Source organism: Abramis brama (assembly GCF_963993115.1).
Source record: "Abramis brama genome assembly, chromosome: 3".
NCBI lineage: Eukaryota > Metazoa > Chordata > Actinopteri > Cypriniformes > Leuciscidae > Abramis > Abramis brama.
This window is the reverse complement of record NC_139965.1, coordinates 12,377,059-12,404,641: the sequence shown is the minus strand read 5'-3', so window position 1 is coordinate 12,404,641 and position 27,583 is coordinate 12,377,059. Positions and strand designations below refer to the sequence as shown.

Here is a 27,583-nt window from a genome sequence, read left to right as displayed (position 1 = left end):
AACCGACCCTTCTCTCAATTATAACACTTGTAGAGGCACATTCTCCCTTGCACAAACGTTGTGAGGAAGTTAGTTGTGCATTTGTCAATTTAAAAAATAAAAAGGTAGCTAAAACAATAGTGTCAATACCTATGCTGTTTAGTTTTTTTCTAGGCTATATTTTGTTCAGTTTGAAAGAGTTTAGGCTACTTAAGTTTATTTATTAATGTAGCCTATCTCTGCAAAATAAATATTACGTCCCTCGGCGTGTTCCTCTCCTTGCTGATTTAGTAAAAAAGAAAAGAAAAAATAAGATATTAAAAAAAGAGACTTAGCCTAATTAAATAATCGTGCCGTATTTTTAGACGCTTATAATCATGACGCATTCGAACACATTTGCCTTGCCCGTTATTTAGCAAGCGCTAAATGAATTAAACGGGAATTCAAAAAACGGTCTAGTTTATTCTACTTACCGAGTAGCATAAAGTCTAAAGACAACAGGGATAGTTTCATTCACATTGCGCTGAAGGCTAACGGGCGTTGAAAGCACCTCGTGCTCTTACTCGTCTCTGTTTATCAATCGATTGATGGATTACACTCCGGAAGTGACGTCACTGCTGTCAGTCAACATAAAAAAAACATATACATACACTCTGGAATTACATGTTAACGTGACGGCTGTAGCCAACGGATTGTGTTGAGAGTAGATCGATAATAGGCCGATATTATTTATTTACTTGCATTCTGTCGCTGATTATAGGATATTCCTGACTTGGTCCCACGTAAAAATTAGCACCTCCCTCCTCCCGAAGAAATCCTGAAATACGCTGGCTCTTCCTCCAGAGCTTCTGTAACCCAGCCCAGAGCAAATACGGGGAAAAAAAGAAAAAACACCCAGTGTAGTCATGGAGTAAATTGACTATATAAGTCATGCACGGGGGGAAAGGGAAAGTTTGCGCTGCTCGGGTCCATGTTTGGTGTGTGGAATTACTTCTACGTGGTTAAGCAGTGAAGCGCCTCCCAGTGCCTCGGTCACAGACCTTGAAGCCCAGCGCATATATGCACAATGTATTTTGGGTTGAGCGCGATCCTATAGCTGAGGAGGGTCCTTCCACATGCCCACAGGGCCCCCTCCACCTCCACCTTCCTTCCCTTCTTTACACATCTCCTCCTGCATGGACGCCCGATGCCGGAACATGCGAAAACATTTGGGCAGAAACTCGGTTCCGTCGCTGGATTCTAATTTGATGTTGTTTTGGGAATAATCTATAATCTCCCCATTTCTGTCAGGAAAGAATTTTCTAGACTATTTATTTAAGCTGAAAATAGCCCAATAAAAGTAAGTGGACACATAAAACAGTTAAATTATTAGATGTTTGATCAAGCCACGAGTATGGGCGATGGAATCGCCGAGGACCGAAACCACTGTGGATCCAAAGCATTGTGCCGTGAGCGCGCGAGAGACTCTAAGAGCCGGACGGAAGTGGGGAACCGGTCACCTGTGCGGAGCTCTACCGACACACCGGGGACCTCGGCGTCCACACCGACCTCCTCCAGCGAGGATGGACACGATAAACTTTTAGGAGTCGATCCGGACTACTGTCGAAGGATTCTGGTCAGAGGTGAGGGAGCGAATATTTACTGTAAATCTGTGGTACTACATCATTTCCTGTTTGGTTTTGAATAGGCGTTATTTAGTAAAAAATAAATAAATAAATAAATATTTTACTAATGTCTAAAACAAAATCCGCTTAAATTTACACAAAACAATTTATTGGTTTTGTATTTTACTTAGTTCTCGTAGCTCACACTGTTAAAATAAAAGGTTCCATAAAAAAGAGATTCAATCAAAGAACTGTTTTTTCTTAGTGTGAAGAACATTCTAAAATTCCAAAGAATCGTTTTCCACTATAAAGAATATTTTGTGGAAAGGGAAGATTCCATGGTTATTAAAGGTTCTTCATGGAGCCATAGATGCCAATAAAGAACCTTTCTTTTTAAGATTATTAATATTAAATGTACACTAAAAATATCTGAGATTCGTTTACAATTTACAATTAATGTCACACATTAATACAAAAATTGATGCACAAAATAAACTGCCAATAGGCCACAACAAAATATTAAAAGGATGCCTTTTAAATTAAATAATATAGCCTACATCAATATCTGAAATTGAACAAATATTTAAAACATCATACAGTTTTATGCAGTGAGTTTATCTGAAAAATATCATAGACATATGTTATAAATGGGCTGTTATAAATATTAAATGGGCTGTTAAATTCATTTTTTTCGAGAGGTGTGTCTTTTATATTGCTTGAAATTTATAAAAGAGATTATGTAGGCTATTTAACGTCATACAAACTACTGGTAAACCAAACAAGAGTGTATAGAGATAAAACAAATAAGCTAAAACAACATTAACAACGACAGCAAAAACATAAAAATGCAAACAGCCTAATTCACACAAAATCTCAATATGTGGCCCATTTTTTAAATGGAATTTTATTAACACAATCCACAGTATATATTTATTTGGAAGAGCACATATTATTCACACAGATAAAATCTTTATATTATTAAATTGCAAAAATGTAAGAAATAAAATCACCAAATAATACTCACAACATCAGAAATAATTTTACAATTAACCGCTATATGCATTTTTTCGTGTTCCCATTTCAGTTTTAAAAACAGGAAAAGAGAGAAGCGTGTGGTCCAATTTTGAAAATAAAAACGGCACTAATAATGCTTAATGCATGCATATCAATGCACTAAATATTTTACCATCATCATCTGAATTGTTTGCATCATGCAGATTTTAAACGACTTTTAATGTGTATTGTTAATAAATAGCTATGCTTTAAAAATTAGACTATTCAATGAAAACATTTATGTTTTCAGTCAGCCATATTTGTGGCTTATAATTTGATTTGATAGTAATGTATAGGTAGCTACATCAGGGAAATTAAATGATTAAATGCTCTTAAATACCAAGACTTCTGATTCAGATGGACACTAAATGCTTTGTGAAATTGAAACTGTCAGAGCAACAGTCCTGCAATAGTGTGTGAGCGGCTCTGGAAGCCCACAATCCCAACACAATCCCCGGTGCCACTATTTGTTTTTAAAGCTGCTATTGAATACGCCCGAGTCCTCGTGAGATCAGGGTCACTGAAAGGTCAGCTCGTCTGTGTCGTCATGCTCGATGAGCTCGCGCGCATATTAAACCGTGAGGAAAACGCAATTACAGACACTTTCGCCATTAACATACCACTGCTCTATATCAACAAATACCATTCATCTTATTGTGATATTACAGTTCATCAAAGTGTGATCCTATATACTGAGCTTGGTTGCCAGGCAGACATCAGATAGGCGGAGCTATGAATGTCAGGCTGAATATTAATACTTCACTTCATTTTAGAAAATAGAGCTGATTGAGTCCATTCCAATAATATCATATAATTTAATAATGACAATTTTTAAAGTTCTGAAAAGCCAAGTATATCATCTTGTACTCCCACCCTGACAGATATGACTCATTGCAATGTATGATTTTTTCCTCTAAAGCGTCTTTATTCCAAAATACTGCAGTTTTAGGTAAAGTCTTGGTGCTGTTTTATTTTAGGCTACTAATAGATGTTTTCCAGGTCTAATGATCTCAAAATAAGTCTCTCAGTTGGAACATTCAATTTCTTCAATTCAATGATAAGATCATTTAAAAATATATTCACTATATGTTTGGTTTCATTCAAAATATGGAATAAACGGGGTTACCTCGAAAAGATCTGTATAAGTTCATTACCTGAGGCTGGGTTTAATTACTGTTGCATCTCATGCACACAGACTCAAAACAACTTGCATGTTAAATTTGAAAGTGACAGAAATTAATTGTATAGAAACATATGATGATAAATAAAAATGTTGCTTTGGTTATGGCTTCCCAATATATATTATCCAAGGCATAATACTTTTGATGGAACATATATTGCATCATGCGTTGAGCATATGAACATATTTTAGACATTAGACATTTGCTTTAATACATTATTATCTGACATCGTGATTTCTGCTGTCGCATATCAGTCGTGATATCAATAAAATGTTGTATACCTAATTATGTTTCATGTTGATAAAACAGTCTCAAAGTGATTGCCAACTAATATAATTATCGTTAAGCTGCTCTGGTCTGCTTGGATGAATACTAACAATTTTTTTTTTTAATGATTTGATAGACCAACTCAAATGTCCACAAATGTAACATGATGCCATTTCAAACTATAACCTCAGCAGAAGGGCAAAATCATCAAGATACTGGACTTCTCTTTGGCAACTCCTTTGGAAACTCATGAATTGAGTGCTAGAAACTGCATAGCCTACTGGTAAAACAAAATCGAATCTCGATTAAACTACTTTTTTTCTATGCACTAACCAGTTAAACGAGTAAGGAATACAAACCTTTATATTGAACTAAGTTCATAGTCTGTTTAATATGTCCTGTCATGAAAAAAAAAAATCTAAACACTTATTTTCATATCGGTTTTTTAAAACGCGTCACAATATATTTGCCCTATTCAGTAAGGGATTCTCCCACTCATAATCATCTAAGAGAAATTGCTCTATCTCAACACACAAAAAAAGTAAATGATGTGTGTGTCCCGAACAGACGCCAAGGGCACTATCCGGGAGATCGTGCTGCCGAAAGGCCTGGATCTGGACCGGCCGAAGCGCACGCGCACATCCTTCACGGCGGAGCAGCTCTACCGGCTCGAGCTCGAGTTCACGCGCTGTCAGTACGTGGTCGGGCGCGAGCGCACGGAGCTCGCGAGACAGCTCAATCTGTCGGAAACACAGGTACGACACGGAACCGTGCTCGAAAGACATGCTAGTGCGCTTCACTTCTGAATTACGTACTGCTTTTTAATGCAATACATAAATATGTTTTTTTTTTATAAAATATTTTGTTGCATGGTTGATGTATGTATTATTATTATCATCATTAGGATATATATATATATATATATATATATATATATATATATATATATATAATTATATATGACAACAGTTCAAATTGCATTTTGATTGTGTCTTTGTGAATTCAGCAGAATTCTTCTTCATGTAATATGTTTAATGACATCAGATCAAAGTTGTTTTATCGATTTTCAAGTGTTTTATTTATTTATTTATTATTGTACCAATGTATAGCGGTTAAGGGGTTTAGATTTAGCCCTAAATTAATGGTGGTGTAGGCCTATGTAAGATGCATCAGTAGATCGCAAAAGAAGCATTTACATCAGTTCTATGTGTCCATTTTCAACATTTCTTTTGGAGATTGTCTATTATTTAAAAAATGACTCTGAACATGCATATTGTTCTTGATTTTTACAGTGCGAGTAACACAAAAAACTATTTACTGTCTTATAAAACTACAGACATTGTTTACGTGAGAGTGTATTAATATCCTCAATGACAATGTCAAAATACAATGAACGCAAAGAAAATGCAATATTGAAGTAGGCTAAATTAAATTAAATGTAAAAGCTGAAAAAGTTTAACATAAAGGACGGTGTGTGGGATAAATAAATAGCCCAAAATAAATAAATAATTAAATAGTAAATAAATACATACGTTTGTATATGAAGAAACGACCATAAATCGACCATCGAATCTGAATAATAGAATTAATAATAAACATAAAATAAGTAAATATAAATTTTTAAAAAATGAATGAATAAATGGACGCACCAACGATTAAATAAGTAAATAATAAATAGCCTATATAAGTTGGGATATGAATAAACGACCATATATCTATCATTCAATCTAAATAATAGAATTAATAATAGGCTACACGGAAAATAAGTAAATATAGGCCTAAATAAAAAATTAATGAATAAATGGACGCACCAAATGATTAATTAAGTGTGTGTATATATATGTGTGTGTGTGTATGTGTACACACACACACACACACACACACACACACACACACACACACACACACATATATATACATATAAGTTGGGATATGGAAAAAATTATCGTTGAATGATTCTGAATAATAGAATTATAGCCTATAAACGGAAAATAAGTGGACACCCAAACGACTGAATAAACAAACAAACGAATAAGAATAACAAAAGAATAAATAAATAATTCGTTTTAGTAAGTTAATTGTTTTGTCAAAGCAATTGCTACTGATTACAGATGGTGTGGAAACTGGCAAAAATCTAACGTCAAATCGTGCGCGAGAGTTAACAATCTCCTGTCTGCAAATGCTGCATGTCAGCTTCCATTGTTACGAGCACAATACTCATAATTAGTATTCGCACAGTGGGCGTTAGTGGGCGGAGCATTTCTTTATCCAGACGTGAAAAAAAAGAAAAGAAAAAGGAAAAAATGGGCCCCAGTTGTCCAGTCATCTTTCATGCATTACGAACTGCGTCACTTCAGATTGAATATTTACTTGTCTCGTTTTTTTTTTTTAGGTGTCGGAATTCATAAAGTTGCATTTATTTTAGTCTGATTTTAGCCATATGGTATTATCCAAGTGATTTAAAAAGATCGAATAATCACTTTCCTCGGACAAAATTGATACGATAAAACGACTAATTTGTTACTCACGGATCCACCTGACATGACTAAATCAGGCATGTGTCAAAATAGACTATTACACAGAGAATATCCTGTATATTTACCTTATAAATCACCTGAATAAATCACACAAACACGGGTGTAGACGCACGGCATTATGTGGACATAGTGGCTCAATTTTCAAAACACAAGCAATTTCGGTTTAAAGCGGTATTTTTATGAATAGTACACAATGATGTAGCAATTTCAAAGCAATTCCAATATATTATCTGCACAGACCACGGGTCTTAGATCGCCATGAAAAAGATGATTCAATACAATGTAAATATAAACTGGCAATTATTTCATTCAAACAATAGTTTGACCGCATACATGCAAGGGGTTATTCAAATATTTTGAAACGATTAATGGAGAAATATTATGATGTTTGCAGTCATTGTTTCAAACCTTGCCTCTTACCCGCCTGTTATATTCTATAATGTTTTAATCTGAGCCAAACAAAACACTGGCAAATTGTTAAAGAAATGAATGAATTGAAACGAATGAATGAATTAATAAAACCCCTATTCCAAATCATTATGGATCTGCACAGTTGCACACTGTACAATTAAATAGGCCTATGTTTTCTAAAATGAAGAAAAAAATGGCAAAAAAATATATATTTTTAGTAGGCTATAAATTTGGTCAGAATTTGAACACTAGGGGCGCATGACTGAGATCATTATTACAGCTGGAAATATTAAAGTGAATTTGTAAAACACGATGATATATTTTCATACAAACACATGTTTGAGGGGAAAAAACATAGACACAACAGCATTATGGTTATAACAAATAAAAAGTATGTTTTGTAGCCTACGTTTTGGTCGATTATGGCTCGCATGGGCAATTGATTTCTGTGATATGCTATAGTCCATCTAAAATTATAATTATTATGCATATAGTTTTTAATGAGCTCATATACATGGAATATCTTTTCTTTAAAAAATATATATTTTTCAAACTACGGGATCATTCAAAATTAAAATGGTGAAAAACAAAAGAAGTGACCAGTCCAGTTCTTCTCTTAGCATTAATCTCTTGATGATCCATGAATATATGCGTCAAATAGAAAAATAGATGGATGAATCAAAACTTATAGTCAGCTTTAAACGGTGTATTACTGGCTGTCGAAATAACTCTGGCAAATAGATTTATTGTATAACATATTTCTATAGAATTCTTGTAATCACTAATATTAAGATTTTTCTTAATTGAAATCAAAACTAAATTAATTTTAAAAAAACAAAATTAAATCGTGTGAAATGTTCTGTCAAAGCAGCATGAACTAATTAAATTATAGCATCATAACGGAGTTCATTAACTTTGAAATATTAAAATAATATAAGTTTTAATTAAACTTCAAATGATAAATACAGCATTCCAATCGTTTCTCTGAAATAATTTCCGTTTTGCAGTAAAACTCAACCGAAGATTTGGAGACACTCAACAAATCGTGTTCAATTCAACAAAAAGCATTTCCATTTTCATTTGCATGAAATTGCTTTTGACATTTACATAGGCCTATAACACAGATTGTAAGTGCTAATACTAATTCATATTCATTCATGCTCATACAAATTCCCTTGGTGCATCAAGCTTCCATTTCGGCATGTGCAAAATATATCTGCATTTCAGTTTATTCCCCTGAAAATTGTGTCTATGTAAATATATTTCCCTTTACATAAATTTCTAATATTTACTGAAACGTAAACGTTTAACGTTTAATTGCGGGTCTTAGACTTTAAATCATTTTACAATTAATGCGCATTCATTTTCATATGCTTCAGCATCACAGTGACATTTGTAGGTGTTATGTTTCCAGCGATATTGAAGGACATCGCAATATTCAATAATTCAGTATCTGAATCTAAATCTATTTCATCCAACATCATTAATTAGGCTAAATACTAAAGATTTACAATGATGGGGAGAAATATGTAGCCGCGCGCGCCCAAGTTTTGCACATTTGATTGGTATGAAACATGCATTTCACGAGATCTCGGGAGCAGAAAGAAAGAAAGAAAGGAAGGACCATCTCCTGTTAGGCGCGCGCACGAGACTTGTTGCGCCTCAGTTGTGGAGACATTTGCAATGGCACTAAAACACGACTAGATCTCTACAACAAACACATCGTGATAAACTGTTCACCTTTTCATTGAGTTTGTGCATCTCTCCTGAAAGAGAAAATGTGCATAAGAAACTTAATAATGACAGACACGATCTGTGATTAAAATATGAATGTAAACGCCATCAATAAACGAAAACTGTTCAATCCAATGCAAACTCAATCCATGTGGCTCTAAATGGACTCGTTTGAGAAAAGTGACGATTCATTAACTAAAAAGTCATGGTTTCTTGCATCAAATTGGAATGTAATTATCAAGTCTTTAATTTTTTTTCTATCATTGTGATTTAATAAGAATACAGAAACCGGTCAGTCTAGAAGATAATAGAAACTCAAATTCAATCAGGTATAAGATTGAACTTTTTTCCTTTACATTTTCAAGGAAATATATTGGCTTGCATTAATGAAAAATATAGGCAAAGTGAGAAATATTTTCCTCAAGATAATGCCATTGTACAGACAGATAGATAGGTAGATGGATGATGGATGGACACAGACAGATGGACGGATGAATGGATAGATAGATAGATAGATAGATAGATAGATAGATAGATAGATAGATAGATAGATAGATAGATAGATAGATAGATAGATAGATAGATAGATAGATAGATAGATAGATAGATTGATGATGATGGATGGACAGACAGATGGACGGATGAATGAATGGATAGATAGATAGATAGATAGATAGATAGATAGATAGATAGATAGATAGATAGATAGATAGATGGATGATGGACACAGACAGATGGACGGATAGATAGATAGATAGATAGATAGATAGATAGATAGATAGATAGATAGATAGATAGATAGATAGATAGATAGATAGATAGATAGATAGATAGATAGATAGATGATGGATGGACACAGACAGATGGATGGATGACTGGATAGATAGATAGATAGATAGATAGATAGATAGATAGATAGATAGATAGATAGATAGATAGATAGATAGATAGATAGATAGATAGATAGACAATGGATGGATGGATGGATGGATGGATAGATAGATAGACAATGGATGGATGGATGGATGGATGGATAGATAGAAAGATAGATAGATAGATAGATAGATAGATAGATAGATAGATAGATAGATAGATAGATAGACAATGGATGGATGGATGGATGGATGGATGGATGGATAGATAGATAGATAGATGGATGGACACAGACAGATGGATGGATGGATGGATGGATGGATGGATGGATGGATGGATGGATAGATGATGGATGGATGGACACAGACAGATGGATGGATGACTGGATAGATAGATAGATAGATAGATAGATAGATGATGGATGGATGGACACAGACAGATGGATGGATGGATGGATGGATGGATGGATAGATAGATAGATAGATAGATAGATAGATAGATAGATAGATGGACACAGACAGATGGACGGATGGACGGATGGATGGATGGATGGATAGGTAGATAGATAGATTCTTTTTGTAATTGTATATTGGAAACCACTCTTATGAGCTTTTAAAGAGTTTATTCAACTTTTAATTTTGATGAACTGCATTACAAATTCATAGAGCCGATGAGTGTGTGACGGTGTCATGATGAAGATGAAGGTTTAAACGCAGCTTTCATCTGCCGCTTCTCAGAGGATCAGTTTAGCATTTTACACACGGGGGGGGGGGGGGGAGTATTGGCTAAACGTAAAGTATTAAAAATCACAGGAATTCCCATGAAAATGTGTGTTTTTGGGCAGAGCCCGTCCCCAGCAGGTGGCTCCCCGCTCCAGCGTAACACAGCAGGACACCTGAACCACACATGAGTGTGTGACGCATTGATCACGGAGAAGATCTGCTAGATATTCATGATCCGAGATGCTGCCGTGAGCGTGTGTGTGACCAACCTGTTAGTTAGCATCACTGAATGAGAGGCTCATAGAAAAATGAAATAAAGAACAACTACAGCTTGACCTGCTCGTTTAAAGCTCGAGGAAATCAACAGGTTTTCTGCAGCACTTTGTTTCTTCGCGTTGATTCAAGTGAGAGGTATTTATTAGCCGAGTGAGTGACAGTTCAGAGTCGAGCACAATGAGTCTTTTCCATCAGTGTGGCCTTAACAAACATCAGCAGAAAGCAGGGCAAATATGTTTGATAGAATAAACATGGGCAGCACATTTTTTGGGGTGAGGACAAAGCTGGCAAACATTCAATCTGAGCGGCTGAATTCGCAGGTCCTCGCGGTGTTAAACAGTGGCTTTAACAGAAATAAATTGGCAGTTCTGAAAGCCTCGACTGAGACTGTGCTCAATCTTTTCATCAATACAGCCAGCAGCATGTTTCCGCAATCATTCACGCACAAAAAGTCTCGTGCTAATGATATATGTGACCCTGGATCACAAAACCAGTCACATGTCGCACGGGTATATTTGTGGCAATCGCCAGCAATACATAATATGGGCAATTTTCTCAATGTTTCGATTTTTTTTTTGCACCCTCAGATTCCAGATTTTCAAATTGTTGTATCTCGGCCAAATATTGTCCTATCCTAACAAACCACACACCAATTGAAAGCTTATTTATTCAGCTTTCATATGATGCATAAATCTCAATGTCAAAAAATGTACCCATGTGACTGGTTTTGTGGTCCAGGGTCACATATAAGAATACCATTTTTGTCATTTTTTTCTCCTTTTGTTCTAGTTGAACAATCTTTTGAACCTGTTGTTTGAAATTAGGGGTTTACAGTAATATTTTGGGTAGAGAAACATCCTGTCTCTCAGAAATATGTTAGACTATATAAACGCACCAATGTTGGGACACTTTAAAAAGTTTAGACATTTTTAATTAATTGTTGTATTGTCCTTTTTTGTTGTTGTTTTTTTTACTGTTGCGCTTTGGGTTTTAGAAAAGCGCCTTATAAATAAAATGCATTATTATTATTATAAAGTGGTTTGAAGGTGTCGTTGACAGTTGACACTGTCCATAGTCTGTGTCTTTCTTACTGGTTTTGAGTTAATCAATTCTTATCTCCATCTTTTTAAATATAATATCTCGGTCAAGGACAGAACAGAAGGACTTATTTAATTTGATATGAAAAGATTTTGCATGTTGCCTCAAAGCGTTGGACTCAGACACTCTCATACATGCACATAAATTCTTGTGCTAATGATATATAGCCTAAGAATACCATTTTTGTCATTTTTTCCCCCCGTTTTGCTATAGTGGAACACTCTTTTGAGCCGGTTGTGTTTCCCTTTAATGGGAAATGAAGGGTTTCCATTAATGTCTTGGGAGAAGAAACATCATCCTGTTTCACTCAGGAATACGTTAGACTATATAAAGTGGGTTGAAGGTGTTCAACACTCCACAGTCTCTGTCTTTCTCACTGGTTTTGTGTTAATCAAGCCAAAGACTTGCCATTTTCCTTTTTAAATAAAATATCTCAGTCTAGGACAGAAGGACTCTCACCAGAAAGACAGAAAGACGGAGCTGGTTGCTTTTTACTCACTCATGTCTTGCTGAGCTGGTGACCGTACGAATGCTTTTGTTGTGCATTGTTCTCTTCTACACCCAGACAGCATGTAAAGTAACGTAATGTCTGGCGAGAAGAGAAGAGATGAGATGAGGTCTAGAAGAACAAGAAAGACCCCAGTTCAGACAATCTGAAAGTTTAAAGGGGACGGTGTTAGGTAAGTTTCATCGCTGGATGTAGTTTGTTCTGTAAACAGAAAGTAGAGTCGGCCTTCAGCATTCACTCCATGTGAACGTTTCACCAGCACCGGCCAGGCCTTTACATTACACCTCAGGGGAGCGGAAATGTTGATGAGATTGAGGGGCTGACGGTGTTTGCATGTAAGTCTTTGGTTTGTCATTCGCTGGCCAGATTGTAATACAATTATCTAATAGGATAAGACAGAACAGAAAAATACAACACATTTAACTCTGTTTTAAGAGATCGGATCTGAACACTGACAGGACTAGTGAATATTAGTGGCGCTTGATATATCGAATCAATCATTTGCATTTCGTTTATATTTCAATATATTAAAAACAAAATGTTTGGAAGAATACTTTATTTCTCAGAATGCCACTACCTATCATTCCAAATTAACTTCATGTTGGGTATTCATTTAGGATTTAATTCACACTCATGAATTAAAAGAAAGCCAATATTGCACAACCTTCTAGCCTACTATCGGGTTTTTATATATATATATATATATATATATATATATATATATATATATATATATATATATATATTGCACTTCTATGTTTTTCCAAAAGTAGGAAAAAAAAATTGAGAGATGGATTATGGAACCCCATCACATCAGAGTTGAATGTTTATTTTTTTTCTTAATTAATGTAACAATATTATTATATTAATATAAAAAGTAGTGTTTTAAATGTACATGAAATAATTGAAAATAATTAAAATCTAAAATAATATAACAATATAAATATATTAATATAACAAAGTACAATGTTTTAAATGTACATAAAATAATTAAAATATGAAATAATAAAAATATATTCATATATTACATATATATTCATTACAGTACAGTGTTTTAAATATACATGAAATAGTATAACAATATAAATATATTAATATAACAAAGTACAGTGATTTAAATGTACATGAAATAATTGAAAATAATTGAATTAAGGTGGGAATGCAAATGTTGCATTGGAGATTAGACTGTACTGTTGAATGTGGACCACTAGAGGCGCTGTGGTTCAGCAGGGATGCCTTTTAATCCACTGAGAGGGCACTATCTATCAGTATCTGCCCACACAGGGTAAGCCTAATTTGCCTGATCACAGTTGCACGCGGGTCCGGTCAGCCAGTAGTGCTGGGGGAAGGGGACTAATAATAGTCCAAATGCTTTTGCTGTTAGGAGGATTATAGAGCCATATCTACCAGCCATCGGTAATACCAGGTTGACCCTTGGCTGAACCTGTGCGAACATGTGCTTCGATAACACTAGTGTTAGGGTACCAGGGCAAGAGGTTAAACATGTGCAACTGGGATGATCAGCAAGTGAGGAAGAAAGAATTAGATATGCATGCAATAATGCTAATTTTCCCTTCCATAACCATTACACACGTGTGCTGCATGTTACAGAGTGTGTACAACATCTAACATGGACATTCTATCACAAGTATGTTCACCTCAAAACATATGTTGTGCCATAGCCCATACTGTGTGTGCAAGAGAGTTTCTAACACGTGTCCTAACTACACGCAACGCGCGATAAAATAGATAAGACATCTTTTCCGTGTTAATCAGAGTGTTTGTCCTAACCAGCCGCGACGGCGACACGCTACGATTCTATTTTAGAAACGGTTTCTATTTTTCTGCGACTTTGCGGCTGGAACAACAAACACAAAGTGTGGCAATGATAATCTCAGGTACTGTTTTTGTGCGTTATTTAATGTTAAAATCATGCAGTGTGACTTTGAATATCATTTAGTGCTCCAGCTTTGTAGCTGTAAAAGCAACAATGGATAATTCACCTCAGATCTTGAAATTAAACAAATGGAAACAAGAATGTTAAAACTGTGAACTGTAAAGACAAAGATTGTTTTAGAAACTCAGTAGCCTATGTATTTTTAATAATGTTTAAATGGTGTAATATTTGTGAATTTGATTATGTAGCTACTTATCCAGTTTCCTGCGAGTGCCGTCAAGATGACTCTCTAGTGCTGTGTGCACTTGCCACGAGACTCCGCCCACACGCTGTTCTGATTGGCTGTGGGTTTTGATTGATTTTGACGCATCTCGCAGTCGCTTCAAGTCTAGTGTGGATAGACAAATTATTTGTCGCTGGAATCTTATCGCATCTGGTTAGGACACGGTGTAAAGACATCAACTCAGGCCTCGGCTAAAGGAGAAATCCCTCGGTAAAGATGCATGAGATTAATGACCTAATAGCTTTTCAAAGAAGAGAGGTCAGAGAATGGTCAGGAGGAATAAGCAGAATGCTTTATCACATGTGTGGGATCAAGAGGGCAGCGAGCGGGCAGTTCAGTTTCTGGAGGGGTTCAACAACAAAAAAAAGTGCCTGAAGGATCAGCAGAGGAACAGGTGTTCGTCGCACTCTTTTGTACAATAGAATTTTCAATGTGTTGGTCAGGGTTGTGCAAAATTCTATCTATCCATCTATCCGTCCGTCCGTCCGTCCATCCATCCATCCATCCATCCATCATTTTAATTTGACTCCAATATTCAAATCTAAATTGCATTGAATTCAAGTTTGTATGCATGTACTTAAATTAAAAGTCAGGAATATAGAATGCAAACTCATGAGACCTCATTCATGACACATGAGCTGTGCATCAATTAATGTAAATATTAAATAAGGTACAATTTTAAGTATGCTTCATGAATGAGTCCCCTGTCAACATACTTACAACCTCATTTTCATTTGTGTCACATTAAATATTCCATTTACCCTGACTACAGTCCATGAAATAACCATCATTCATGCCTACATACACAGAAGAACGACACACACGCAAACACACACAGAAGGTTATGGTGGAGAACGCAGGAGCTCAAATTACAGGAGCACTGATATGGTTTCAGTCGGATAGCAAAAATATGATGAACACGCTTTGGAGTTCATTGTGCACCAGTGCATTGTGCCGAGTTCCAGAGCGGAGAACGAGAGCGGAGTGGATTGGGACGACGCACCAAATCCAGGTCATGCAGATCCTGCGTTTAGTAATCTCTGCCCCAGCAGTGAACCCTCGATCTCATTAAAGAGGATTTCATTCCAGTAGTGTAGATGTACGATTGAAGAGATTTGCTTTCGTCTTTTCTCTCCTCTACTCCTGTATTCTAAACCATTTTTTTTCTTTTACGCTGCTTAAAATCACAGTAAAGCTGAATGCTGTTCTAGGGCTGAGTTTTGTAATCTAAAGCAAGTTAAGCTCCGCCCACTATAGGCTAAAAAGCAACATTTGTCATAGTACTACAAACACATGTTATAGCAATAAGAATACAACTTTTAAATATATACATATTTTGCATACTCTCAAATACATTGATGTGTTACTGTGTTAGTTCACCCAAAAATTTTAATTACCCTAAAATGATCCCATAATTTACTCACCGTCAACAAGCCATTCCAGGTATATAAGACTTTCATCTTTCATCCAAACACAATCTGAGTTATTTTAAAAAATACCTTGGCTCTTCCAAGCTTTATAATGGGAGCGAAATGAGTTTTTGAAGCTCCAAAAAGCACATCTATCCATCATAAATGTAATCCATACAGCTCCAGTGGGTTGATAAAGGCCTTCTGAAGTGAAGCGATGCGTTTTTGTAAGAAAAATATCTATATTTATAACTTGATAAACTATAATCACTGGCTTCCGGCAACAGCATTACGCAAGTCTAGTGCCGGCGGAAGAGTGACCTCTGACCCGACGTAGGATGTAGGAGTAGCGTAAGCTTCGACGCCTCTCACGGTTCAAACACATAGTGCTGTGCGACAAACTTAAGCTCTTTCCACATTTCTCTTTTAAAAATCCTCGTTTTAGACTAATTCGTAACCTGTAATCAAACCCGTGGTGCGGATATGACATCACTTTGTAGACCAACCGGTTCACATCACGCTGGTTCCCTCGACAAAAACCCAATAGGATGTTCCCATAGGCTTTTGAATTATTGCTAAAAACAAACTCTGTGATCAACAGACGTTTATGATACATGCACGTTTTGTCCAACAAGATAATTACCACAGATTTACAAAACTTGTATGAATTTTGAGGCCTAAATGCAGTCGGCAGAAGTAAAAAGCTAAAGGTAGGCTATAAACAAACTACACCACGGTCCCAGGAATTCAACGTCACTATCACTGAACTTCCCACAACTCTTTCAGTTTTATATAATGTTAAACTGTATATAAAATATAAATATGAAAATATTTCCCCAGAATGTTTGAGCTAGAATAGTTTATAAGAGCACATATATAATCATAATGAGGCTGTAAAAGCGGACTGAGTTTACCTGTTCGGCGTGATGACGTTTACTCTCCTCTGTAGTCACATTTAGCCAATTGTTTACAACCACCTTTTTCAAGACACGTAACAGCTTAAAACAGCTTGTCTATTGAGCTTGTGTTCACCACAGACCTTATTTTCAGCCATTTAACTGAAATCCCACAAAAATAAAAATAAACATTTACTTCGGTATGATGGAACCGGAAGTGCTAAAATGCAACTTGCTTCTGCGTTTCGGCCTACAAAGTGATGTTATACCTGCACCACACTACAGGGCTGGCTGACAAACTCAAGCTCCTCCCACATTTCTGTTTAAAAATCCTCGTTTTAGACTTCTAGACTTCTGTGTTGTTTTGTTTTGCTCTGCGCTTCCGCGTTCGTCAATAAGTCATGCGTCGGGTCAAAGGTCACTCTTCTCAAAGTCCAAACTCAACTCACATACAGCTGTTACCTGAAACTAATGATTATAGTTTATGAAGTTACAAATATAGATATTTTTCTTACAAAAACGCATGGCTTCGCTTCAGAAGGCCTTTATTAACCTGGAGCTGTATGGATTACTTTTATGATGGATGGATGCACTTTTTTGGACTTCAAAATCTCAGTTACTATAGCTTGGAAGAGCAAGGATATTTTTTAGTATAACTCCGATTGTATTTGGCTGAAAGAAGAAAGTCATATACACCTAGGATGGCTTGAGGGCGAGTAAATCATGGGATAATTTCCATTTTTGTGTGAATTAAAAACCTTTAATGAGCCTTTGGAACACTAAGGGCCCCATCATACACCCGGCGCAATGCAAAAGATGACACAAGTGTTTTTTGCTAGTTTCAGCCGGCTTGTCCCGTATATGGTTTGCTTGCTCGCTTTAACCTCGCGCATGAGCAGATCCGTTTCCTCTCTGGAGACGCGTTCATTCGCTTGCAGATTCCGCCGTAAATAGCGAATCCGCCATGGCATGAGCGCAACTGGCTTTTAAAGGGAATGGGAAATTACACTCTGATTGTTTTTTTGCACGTTATGCCCAAAACACACCCATTACTCAAGAGAATAGGGACAACACTTTTAGACCATGCGCCGAGTGCACCAACCATTTTTTCCATCGTTAAACTAGCAAAAGTGAATTCGGACTCGGATTGCGCCCTGCACTTTAGACCATGCGTTTAGATCATTAAAATAGGGCCCATAGCATCAGCAAGCTGGCGTAAGCTCTAAGGGATCACTACACAATCTCATTATCCTCACACTAATGGCCACGCCGAGTCCATGATCTCAGTGTTACAAACTCAGCTTTATTACAGCTTGCAGAACAGTTTGCTCCGGGTTTTATTCAGCTGTTAGCGACTTGCTGTGTGGGTTTGCAAGCACAAGAGTTGCTGTCACCATGGACGTCAAAACCAGACATTCATACTGTCATACACACGTAAACAATACAGGTCCCGGGGTCATTCATTCTTAAAGTGCCCTAATGGATGCAGTTCATACCAACGAGGGGGACTGAAATAGTGTGACGTGCATGAATGCTTGAAATTTAGTATAACGTGTCTTGACATGTTAACCTGGGATCTGAACCTCAATCATCCCATGTTCTTGAGCTCTAAACATTAAAGCTACACTGTGTAATTTTTTTAAGTTGATTCTTAGCAAAAAACACTTTGTTCTTTCAAAATGATATGTGCTCATTAATGTGTAATTACTTCTACCAACTAATCAAGTATTCTCTTCAAGTAAGCGTAGAATCTGCCATTTAGATTACATACGACAGCCATGTTGCACCTCCATCTTGAAAATACATTAGCCAAAGTGGGACATACCTGGAAATTCAAGCTTCGCCTTTCGCGTTTTGACACTCAGTGGCACCGTGACGAATGCGAGGGGGAGATTACTCGTGACTGCCGGCAGATTTGAAATAATACGGCCACCGTAGGAGTTAAAACGCCCTCGGAATGGGAGGGGCTAGAAAGTAATATTCAGTTGGTAGTCATAAACAATTTCACCGCTAGATGGGAGAAAATCCTACACAGTGTAGCTTTAAGAGTAAGAAAATGAGTGTGAATGTGCATTTCTGAGAGCTCACGATGTGTTGATGCGTTTAGATTATATATATATATATATATATATATATATATATATATATATATATATATATATATATATATATATACAGTATAAATACACACACTGCTACTCAAAAGTTTGGTGTTGGTAAGATTTTTTAAATGTTTTTGAAAGAAGTCTTTTCTGCTCACCAATGCTGCATTTATGCATAAAATAATTTAATATTTTAAAATGTAATTTACATGAACCTGCAGAAATCATTCTAATATGCTGATTTACTGCTCAAGAAACATTTCTGATTATCAATGTTGAAAACAGAAGTGCTGCTTAATATTGTTGAGAAAACAATACAATTATTTCAGGATATATATTTGAAATAACATTTATGAAGTAGGTTGTAGATTTATTGGGGCATGTTATACTAAATGACAAAAATGTATTTATTTATTTCTAATTCTTTCATAATTTTCCTCACCTATGAAATAATGTTCCTTTTCAACTAATGTCATCAAGGCCTCTTAAGTTTTACACAAGGGTTGCTGGTGGTGTTTCAAACCTTTTTTAAAATTCAATCAATGGATCCCAATGGATAAAATGAAGTCCCATCTTCGTTTTTTCTCGTTGAATATCCTATTTCACTCCAAATTATATCACAGAAGTAAATATTGTTTCATATTACCTCAAGCAAGTATTGCACACATATCATTAAAATCACTCTGGCTATTATTCTGTATGTCCATGAATCCAAAGCACTTGTAGCAAAGCTAAAAAAAAAAATGTCTTGAGCACGGAGAAAAGCGTCAAAAGTGTCTTATGTAGCAGACAAGTGTGAAGTGCTCTGCTCGATGGCCGTGGTTCATAGAAGTGGGATCTGAACCTCAATCATCCCATGTTCTTGAGCTCTAAACATTAAGAGTGAGAAAATGAGTGTGAATGTGCATTTCTGAGAGCTCACGATGTGTTGATGCGTTTGTGCGCATGTATAGTCCTACTTTATGGTCCCCAGGGTGGGTCAAAGCAGCAGGTGACAGGTAAAAACCCGGTCAGGATGAAATGCATTTTTCATAGGCCTGATTTTCTTACGAGTAGAGCTTGATCTCGACCCATCGTCGACCCCAGAATACACTCTGCAGTAAAGCAGCAGTGTATCAATTAAACATGCAGGACAAGGACATGCAGAGTTCAGTGCACTTTTTAACCTGAGGTCAGCAGCGGTTTAACATGAGTTCAGTGCACTTTTCAACATGCTTCATTGATCTTCGTTTATGAAGAAGGCCATAAGAAGAAGCTTTGCTGTGGCATCCCGTGGGTCAATGTTGCTGAACAGACAATCCCTGATTAGTGGTGCTTGATAAGGCACGTTTTTCCAAACACAGAATCCACAAATTAAACTTTTTTTACATAACTCATACAATACATGTTACAGGCATGAATGGCACCTCAAACCATGTAGGAAGTTGTGTTGTTATTTCTCGAAGTGATTATTTGACAAATTATCCTTAAAGGGATAGTTCCACACAAAATGCAAATTCTGTCATTAATTACTCACCCTCGTGTCGTTCCAAACCCGTAAGACTTTCGTTCATCTTCGGAACACAAATGAAGATATTTTTGATGAAATCTGAGAGATTTCTGTCCCTCCATTGACAGCTACACAACTGACACTTTGATGCTTCAAAAAGTCCATTAAAAGATTGTAAAACTAATCCATATGAATTGAGCGGTTCAGTCCAAATTTTCTGGAGACACAATTTCTTTATGTAATAAAGAGATTGAATTTAGCCTTTTATTCATAAACATTCATCAACTCACACATCAGTTATGGTAAATCTAAGCTCAAGCATGTTCGCTTGACGTGCGAGAACCAATGAGGTTCATTCTCGTGTTACGCATCACGTTTGAGCTTCAGCAAGAACCAATGAGGTTCATTCTCGTGATACGCATTACGTTTGAGCTTCAGCAAGAACCAATGAGGTTTGTTGAGGTTTGTGTATATGTGAATAAAAGCCTTAATTCAATCTGTTCATCATATAAAACAATCGAGTCTCTTCGGAAAATTTGGACTGAAAATTAGTTTTACTATCTCTTTATGAACTTTTTGAAGTGCCAAAGTTTCGGTTGATTAGCTGTCAGTGGAGGGACAGAAATTGCTCCGATTTCATCAAAAATATCTTCATTTGTGTTCCGAAGATGAACGAAAGTCTTACGGGTTTGGAACGACACGAGGGTGAGTAAATAATGACAGAATTTTCATTTTGGGGTTAACTAACCATTTAAGAAATCATTCTAACATGCTGATTTGAAACTCAAGAAATGTTTATTATTGTTATCAATGAGGAAACAGTTATGCAGACATTTATAAAGTTACAAAAGAAATGTATCACGGTTTCCACAAAAATATTAAGTGGCAAAAACACACAATATTATTATTTTTACTGTATTTTGATCAAATAAATGCAGTCTTGGTGATTCTTAAAGGAGAACTCCGGTCAATTTTAACATTGAGCTCATTTTTTGGTAAATTTGGAGTGCTGTCAATACAGAGAACAACGACAAAAATCGGTGTTGCCTACACCATGTTATCCTCTTTTTAAAATTTGCACCCTGTTGACTTCAATGGGGCAAGTTTTAAACCTGCTTTTAGCCTCTTAACATCCTTGATGTGTCATTACAAGTGCACAGCCATTTGAGTGATTCCTTCAGAGTGAACACGGGTGAATCTGACTGCAGTAGATGTGAAAGATATGAATAAAAGTGATGTTATTTCAGCCAGCGCACATACCTGTATTTACATCCTGTTTTTGGTTGAAGTCCATAGTAATCGATTGTCGAGTTCACGCGCGTGATCATAGGTAACTAAACCTATGCGCGTGAACTCGACAATCGACTACTTTGGACTTCGACCGAAAACAGGAAATACATTTTTTTATTCATATCTTTCACATCTACTGCAGTCAGATTCACTCGTGTTCACTCTGAAGGAATCACTCACATGGCTGTGCACTTGTAATGACACATCAAGGATGTTAAGAGGCTAAAAGCAGGTTTAAAACTTGCCCCATTGAAGTCAACAGGGTGCAAATTTTAAAAAGAGGATAACACGGTGTAGGCAACACCAATTTTTGTCATTGTTCTCTGTATTGACAGCACTCCAAATTTACAAAAAAAAATTAAAATTGACCAGAGTTCTCCTTTAAGGAATTCGAACCGTTAGTGTATAGCACTAGCAAATTGCTTCCTCTTTGAAAAATAGTGTGGATATATTCAAAAACTTCACTCTCGTTTCACAGGTGAAAGTGTGGTTTCAAAACCGCCGCACCAAACAGAAGAAGGACCAGACAAAGGACACCGACAAGCGCTCGTCGTCCACCTCCGAATCCCTCGCCACGTGCAATATCCTGCGTCTCCTGGAGCAGGGCCGTCTCCTGTCTCCCCCAAACCCTCTGCTGGCTCACCCGCACCCCGGCAATGGCTCTCTACTGGCCAGCCCATCCGTGTCCACCTCCTCGGGGGTGAGTAGCACCACCACGGCTCCCGGGTCGGGCAACGGTGGGACGTTCGGACTGTCGCTGTCTTCTTTAGGTGGGACTCCACCTTCGCCTCGTCTGGGAGTGCCACCTCCCTCCCTTTGCTTTACCATGCCTCTCCTGGGCAGCACCCATCACGAACTCCCATCGGGATACGGGTGTGGATCCTCAGCGTTCGAGCCCTACATGAGGATTGAGCGGAAGGACGGTGAGTTAGGTGGGAAGAAGACGGTTTCCTAAAAGCGTTCGCCTACCTACTGGTACCTTCCCCCACTCTACCTGTCTCAGGGGTCTCACCTGTGCCATGAACAGCCGGTCGGATGGAGCGGAGGTTTGCAAACTGACACAAAGAGATTGAACGACATAGTCTTCAAGTTCGGATACGTCTTGCTGGCCTCTCTAGCGCTAGTGCCTACAACCAAATTTAGGCCAGTCGGACTCCATCATTCGGTAAGGAGGAGCGTTTGGGATGAAGCCTGTAATTAAGCATCGCTGTGTTCGGTGAATTTTGTCGTCCACAGGTTTCTTTGTGGTGTGTGGTGAAGAAAGCCTCAGACCTATAAGGCCCATTCACAACATGAACGAAAACTATTGCGATAACTATATAAGCATCCACACGAGCGCATGATAACGTTCTGTTTATTAGAAACGCGCTGCAGTTTTGTCGTCTGCCGCTTTAAATGCTCGAGCTCTGTAAGGCAGGGTGGAATCTGATTGGCTGTCAATGTTTTTATAATCCATCAGCTGGATAGAAATCATTCTGAAAGTGATTCCAACAATTTGCTTTCCTTTGCCGACATTGCTATAGTTGTGGTGTGGACTCTGCTATTCTTTTATATTTATAATGATTTTTAAAACTATATGTTTATCGTTATAGTTATTATTCTTGGTGTGAACTGGCCTTTATCGTTTGTGAATGATGGAAAACGCTGTAAATGTAACTGTAACTAAGGCAAAATAATTTCGCAAGTTTGTTTCCAAATGGGTGTTAAAGAAAAAAAGAAAAAAAATGGACGAAAAAAAGACATTGATCAACAGTGGTACGTTTTTTTATGCTGCTCTAAATTAATAGACTAGAGGAGCTTCTTGTCGATGTAAATGTGTGTCTGTATGAAAGTATTAGAATGAGAGAATTATCTGAGTGAATAACAATAACAAGGCACTGACAAATTTTGTGGCATTTACTTCAAACTGGATCTTGGTGATGGTAATATTGAGAGTTCAATGGACAGAATGATAATTCATATAGCAATGACGCAACACTAATTGCATAAAATTTAATTTAAATTATACATGTCTTAATAATAGCATCTAAAATTACTCTTCACATGCACAACGCACACCCTTTTAAAATATTTCCTCTTCTTTTCGTAACACATGAAATTCTCAGTTGAAAGTGTTAGCGATGCCCTAATCCACTGGCTCAACATTACATTGCCCCAATTTAAGATGCTTTCTCTTGTTGTTTCCAAATGTATTTGATGCAAAGGGCTAATTATTGACTTCCAAAACAGACCACCAGTCACTTTGAGTCTTTCAGCATCTGGGGCCGGTTGCACCAACTGTGCGTGTAAGTTACAACGTAGCCTAGTTTTGACGTAAATAGACACTAAGTTGCGCACTACTAAATCTTTTTAAGTTGCACCATTAAACTTAATTGAAGTGTAACTCTACATATGAACTAAATATTTACGGAAGCCTCTAACCTGGAGTAACAGTTGTAATATAATAGCAGACTGACTGAACTGCTTCAATAAGCTCTTGTTTTACATTATGTGAATACACGTACTTTGTTAGCAGCTCTTCAACACAAACCCAATCTACATACAGGGGCTAACTGGGGCTAATCGCGCCTCTGTGTGCATCGGTCCGTGTTGTGCATGTGAAATGAAATCAGCCATAACAAATAAATGCCATTTCTTATGTTTTTTGTATCCTTTTTTATTTATTGATCCTTATTCATTTCAAATAGAGTTTCTCAATGTTATGTACATATAAAATAGTCTACCTATTATATTTTTCATGATTAACTAGAATCGTATTTAATGTAAACTTATTTTTACCGTTAGTTACGTGAGGCAAAAGAAGTTAGAATGAAGGATAAACTGAAACTCACAGCATTTTAACTTTTGATGACGTATATGAAGGCTGCTATTGGAGCATAGACGGTAAACGTCATATTATGCGACTACGCATTACTTTACAGAGTTTACGAACTGCTAGTTACTTTCTGCCTTAAGAACAAATGGTGCAACCGAATTAGTTACCGAGTTACTAAGCCTCTAGTGTGGATTTTACGTTCCAATTTAAATAAGAACTCACGAATGGTTGGTGCAACCCTACCCTGGAGATCTTAAACAATGTTAAATTATGAATTGAGCGTGCATAGGATCAGTTTCACACTATGTGCACATGATTCAGACACCAGTCGCAGTTTACATGCACTATTGCTGGCCATTGCAGTACTATAGGTTTGGAAACTGAATCAAAGCTATTACGTACAAATAGAAAATCACCAATAAGTACTTTGATGTGGTACTGAATGATTGCTTTAAAGATTATGGTAGTAGTGAAGTTTAGACATTTTTTCCATCCCAAATTATGACTTTGGAATTATCTTAATTATTATGTCCTACCCTGTCAGCATTAGTTATGCATGCTTCATTGGGTCAGTTTGGTGCTTTATATGACTGCAGAATTACAACCTACAATTAATCAGCATTCTTTTATTACCTCGAATCTATGGAGCCCCTAAAGGGACATGGTGATGGAAAAAATATGAGCTGGGTGAAAAAAAAAAACATTTTAATGCTTTTGCGTTCTTTCACAAAACCTTTGCTTTCCCTCACAAAGAACTCAAAAGGTTTGATGCAAAGTTTCTCGGGGGAATGCAAACATTTTGCGAGTGAACACAAAGTTTCTCTGGGGAACGCAAAAACATTGACTTATTTTTCCTCTCAACTCATATCCTGCTGGAACCGCTGAGAAGTTGCTGAGTCTCTGTGTGGTTGAGTTGACATTTGTCTTGTCAGATGTTTTATTTTGGATTAAGCGAGCTGGGTTGTATTTTGCATTATAGCTTGTGAAGTGCTTTTTAGCTTTGCACTAAACAGATCTTTTGTCTGCACTTCAGGAGCGTTCACAGTGACAGCGATTTCAACCGCTGGGAGTTGCTGAGTCTCTGTGCTTAAAGTTTGAATTCAGTTTAACGTTGTTGCTCAACAGTTGCTGCCACTTACAGCATGTCACCCCTACATCTCTGACTCGCACTAAAAATAATAACTTCTGGTCATTTTGACCCTTGAAATCGCTGTCAGAGTGAATGCCCCTTTATTTTGAATATGCCTTTAGTGGCATTGCTCAGTGGCGATCAAACACGGTACTTTCATCAGTATCATAGGTTGGACGTGGAAGGAATAGTTAAGTCCAAAATAATAAGTGTGTCCTTTACTCACCGTTGTGTCATTCTTAACCCGCATTGACTTCCATGGAATGTTGGGTCTTCTATGGAACACAAATGAGAAACATTAAAGAATGTACAAGCAATGACTGATGCACTATATTCCGAAACAGCAGTTTAAACTTTTAAGTTGCTTTTTGAAGCTTGAAAGTGCAGTCCCCATTTAATATACTTGCATGGAAACATTGATAATAATCAAAAACATTATTAATAACTGAGTACCGTAACAATAATTACTGAGCAGTAAATCATCATATTATTATGATTTCTGAAGGATCATGTGACACTGAAGACTGGAGTAATGATGCTGAAAATTCAGCTTTGATCACAGGAATAAATCACGTTAAAATATATTCAAAGAGAAAACAGTTTTTTAAAATTGTACCAATATTACTGTTTTTACAGTACTTTCGGTCAAATAAATGCTGCCCTGTTGAGCATGAGACTTAAAAAAAAAAAAAATTAAATCTTAATTATTCCAAACTTTTAACTGGTAAAGTAAATGCTCCAAAAGCAGGAAAGTCATGCAGTTTTGACACAACATGAGGGTGAGTAAATGATGACAGAATTTTCTTTGCTATCACGCTGTAACAGATTTATGTTGCACCTTATTGAAGTGCTCTGCCATTGCTTTCTGAAGACGACCGAGAAAGACATGGACATGATTTGAGCTTCTTATACAGCTTGATTGCAAATTAATCTTTTTTTTAAAAAAAACATTTGTTTATTGATTTTTCAGTGACATAACAAAATCAAGAGGTAACAATTCGGGAGCGATTGCAAATGAATCTTAACTTGTGCATGAAAATTCTCATAGGCCGAGGTGGTGGTGTTGTTGTCGAACACAGTTATTTTCTATAAGCATCATATATAATTCATTCCGCCTGTACCGCTGAGACAGACACTAGTTCACTAACATTAGCGCATGCAGTCCAGGCTTACAAAACCTTAACACACCCGTACACATCACACATTTTCTTTTCTCACTCTGGTTTTCACTGACATTTCTCAAAAGGTTTCCTTAAAGACGTGTTAGTCATTTTGTCCACACTGTTATTGAGGGGAAACAACTAAATGAAGCATCTCACAGACCTGTGCATTTGGAAAAGCAGCAGATTCTTTGTAAACAGCTTTAAAGAGAGTCCTGAAGATCTTTACCATCACTGTACAATTACATTAAAAAACAAAAACTCAACCCTTTAATTATGGAGCATATGCTTGAAATATGTTTTCACAGTGTGGTGAACAAGCAAAGACGGTATATATGAATAGCAATGCCACAGATATGATTGTAAAATGTTGTTTGAGTTTGCTGTGATTGAGTGGAAAGATATTTTTATTTTATCTCACTTCCACATTTCCTTCCATTGTTAAAGAGTCAGTGGCACAAAGATTATGTGTAAGTAAGCCATAAGCTTTTTGGCAGTGCAGCATTTGTGTGACCGTGTCGCATAGAATGATGATGATGATAATAATAATAATAATAAATTACATAATGGCACCAGCTTCTCACGAATAAAGAAAACACTTAAACAGTATGTAAATATATGAGTCTTTGCACAGTATTTTCATGTTGTATGTGATCTTCCAGAAAAAAAAAAAAATGGAATGGAAAAACATAAATGCTTTACAATTCTTTGTCTCATTAACTATTTGCACTTATTTAAAGAAGTTTGTGTTCTGTGGCAAAATAGCCTTTCTCATGGTTTGGTTTGGCTAAAAAGCCAAGATATTGTACAATATGTACATGTGTTTTTATTCATATGCATATAAATATATATGTCTATGTAATTTGCCTA

At 36.7% G+C, this 27,583-nt stretch overlaps 1 protein-coding gene across 1 annotated transcript; it reads left to right on the top strand.

The window, feature by feature from the left end:
- The first annotated feature begins 629 nt into the window (after positions 1–629).
- Positions 630–27,583, top strand: vax2 (ventral anterior homeobox 2). Its single transcript, XM_084110400.1, has 3 exons — positions 630–1,601; positions 4,652–4,839; positions 22,088–27,583. The coding sequence occupies exons 1-3, from the start codon at positions 1,352–1,354 to the stop codon at positions 22,562–22,564; spliced, it is 915 nt and encodes a 304-aa protein (XP_083966526.1). The 5' UTR covers positions 630–1,351; the 3' UTR covers positions 22,565–27,583.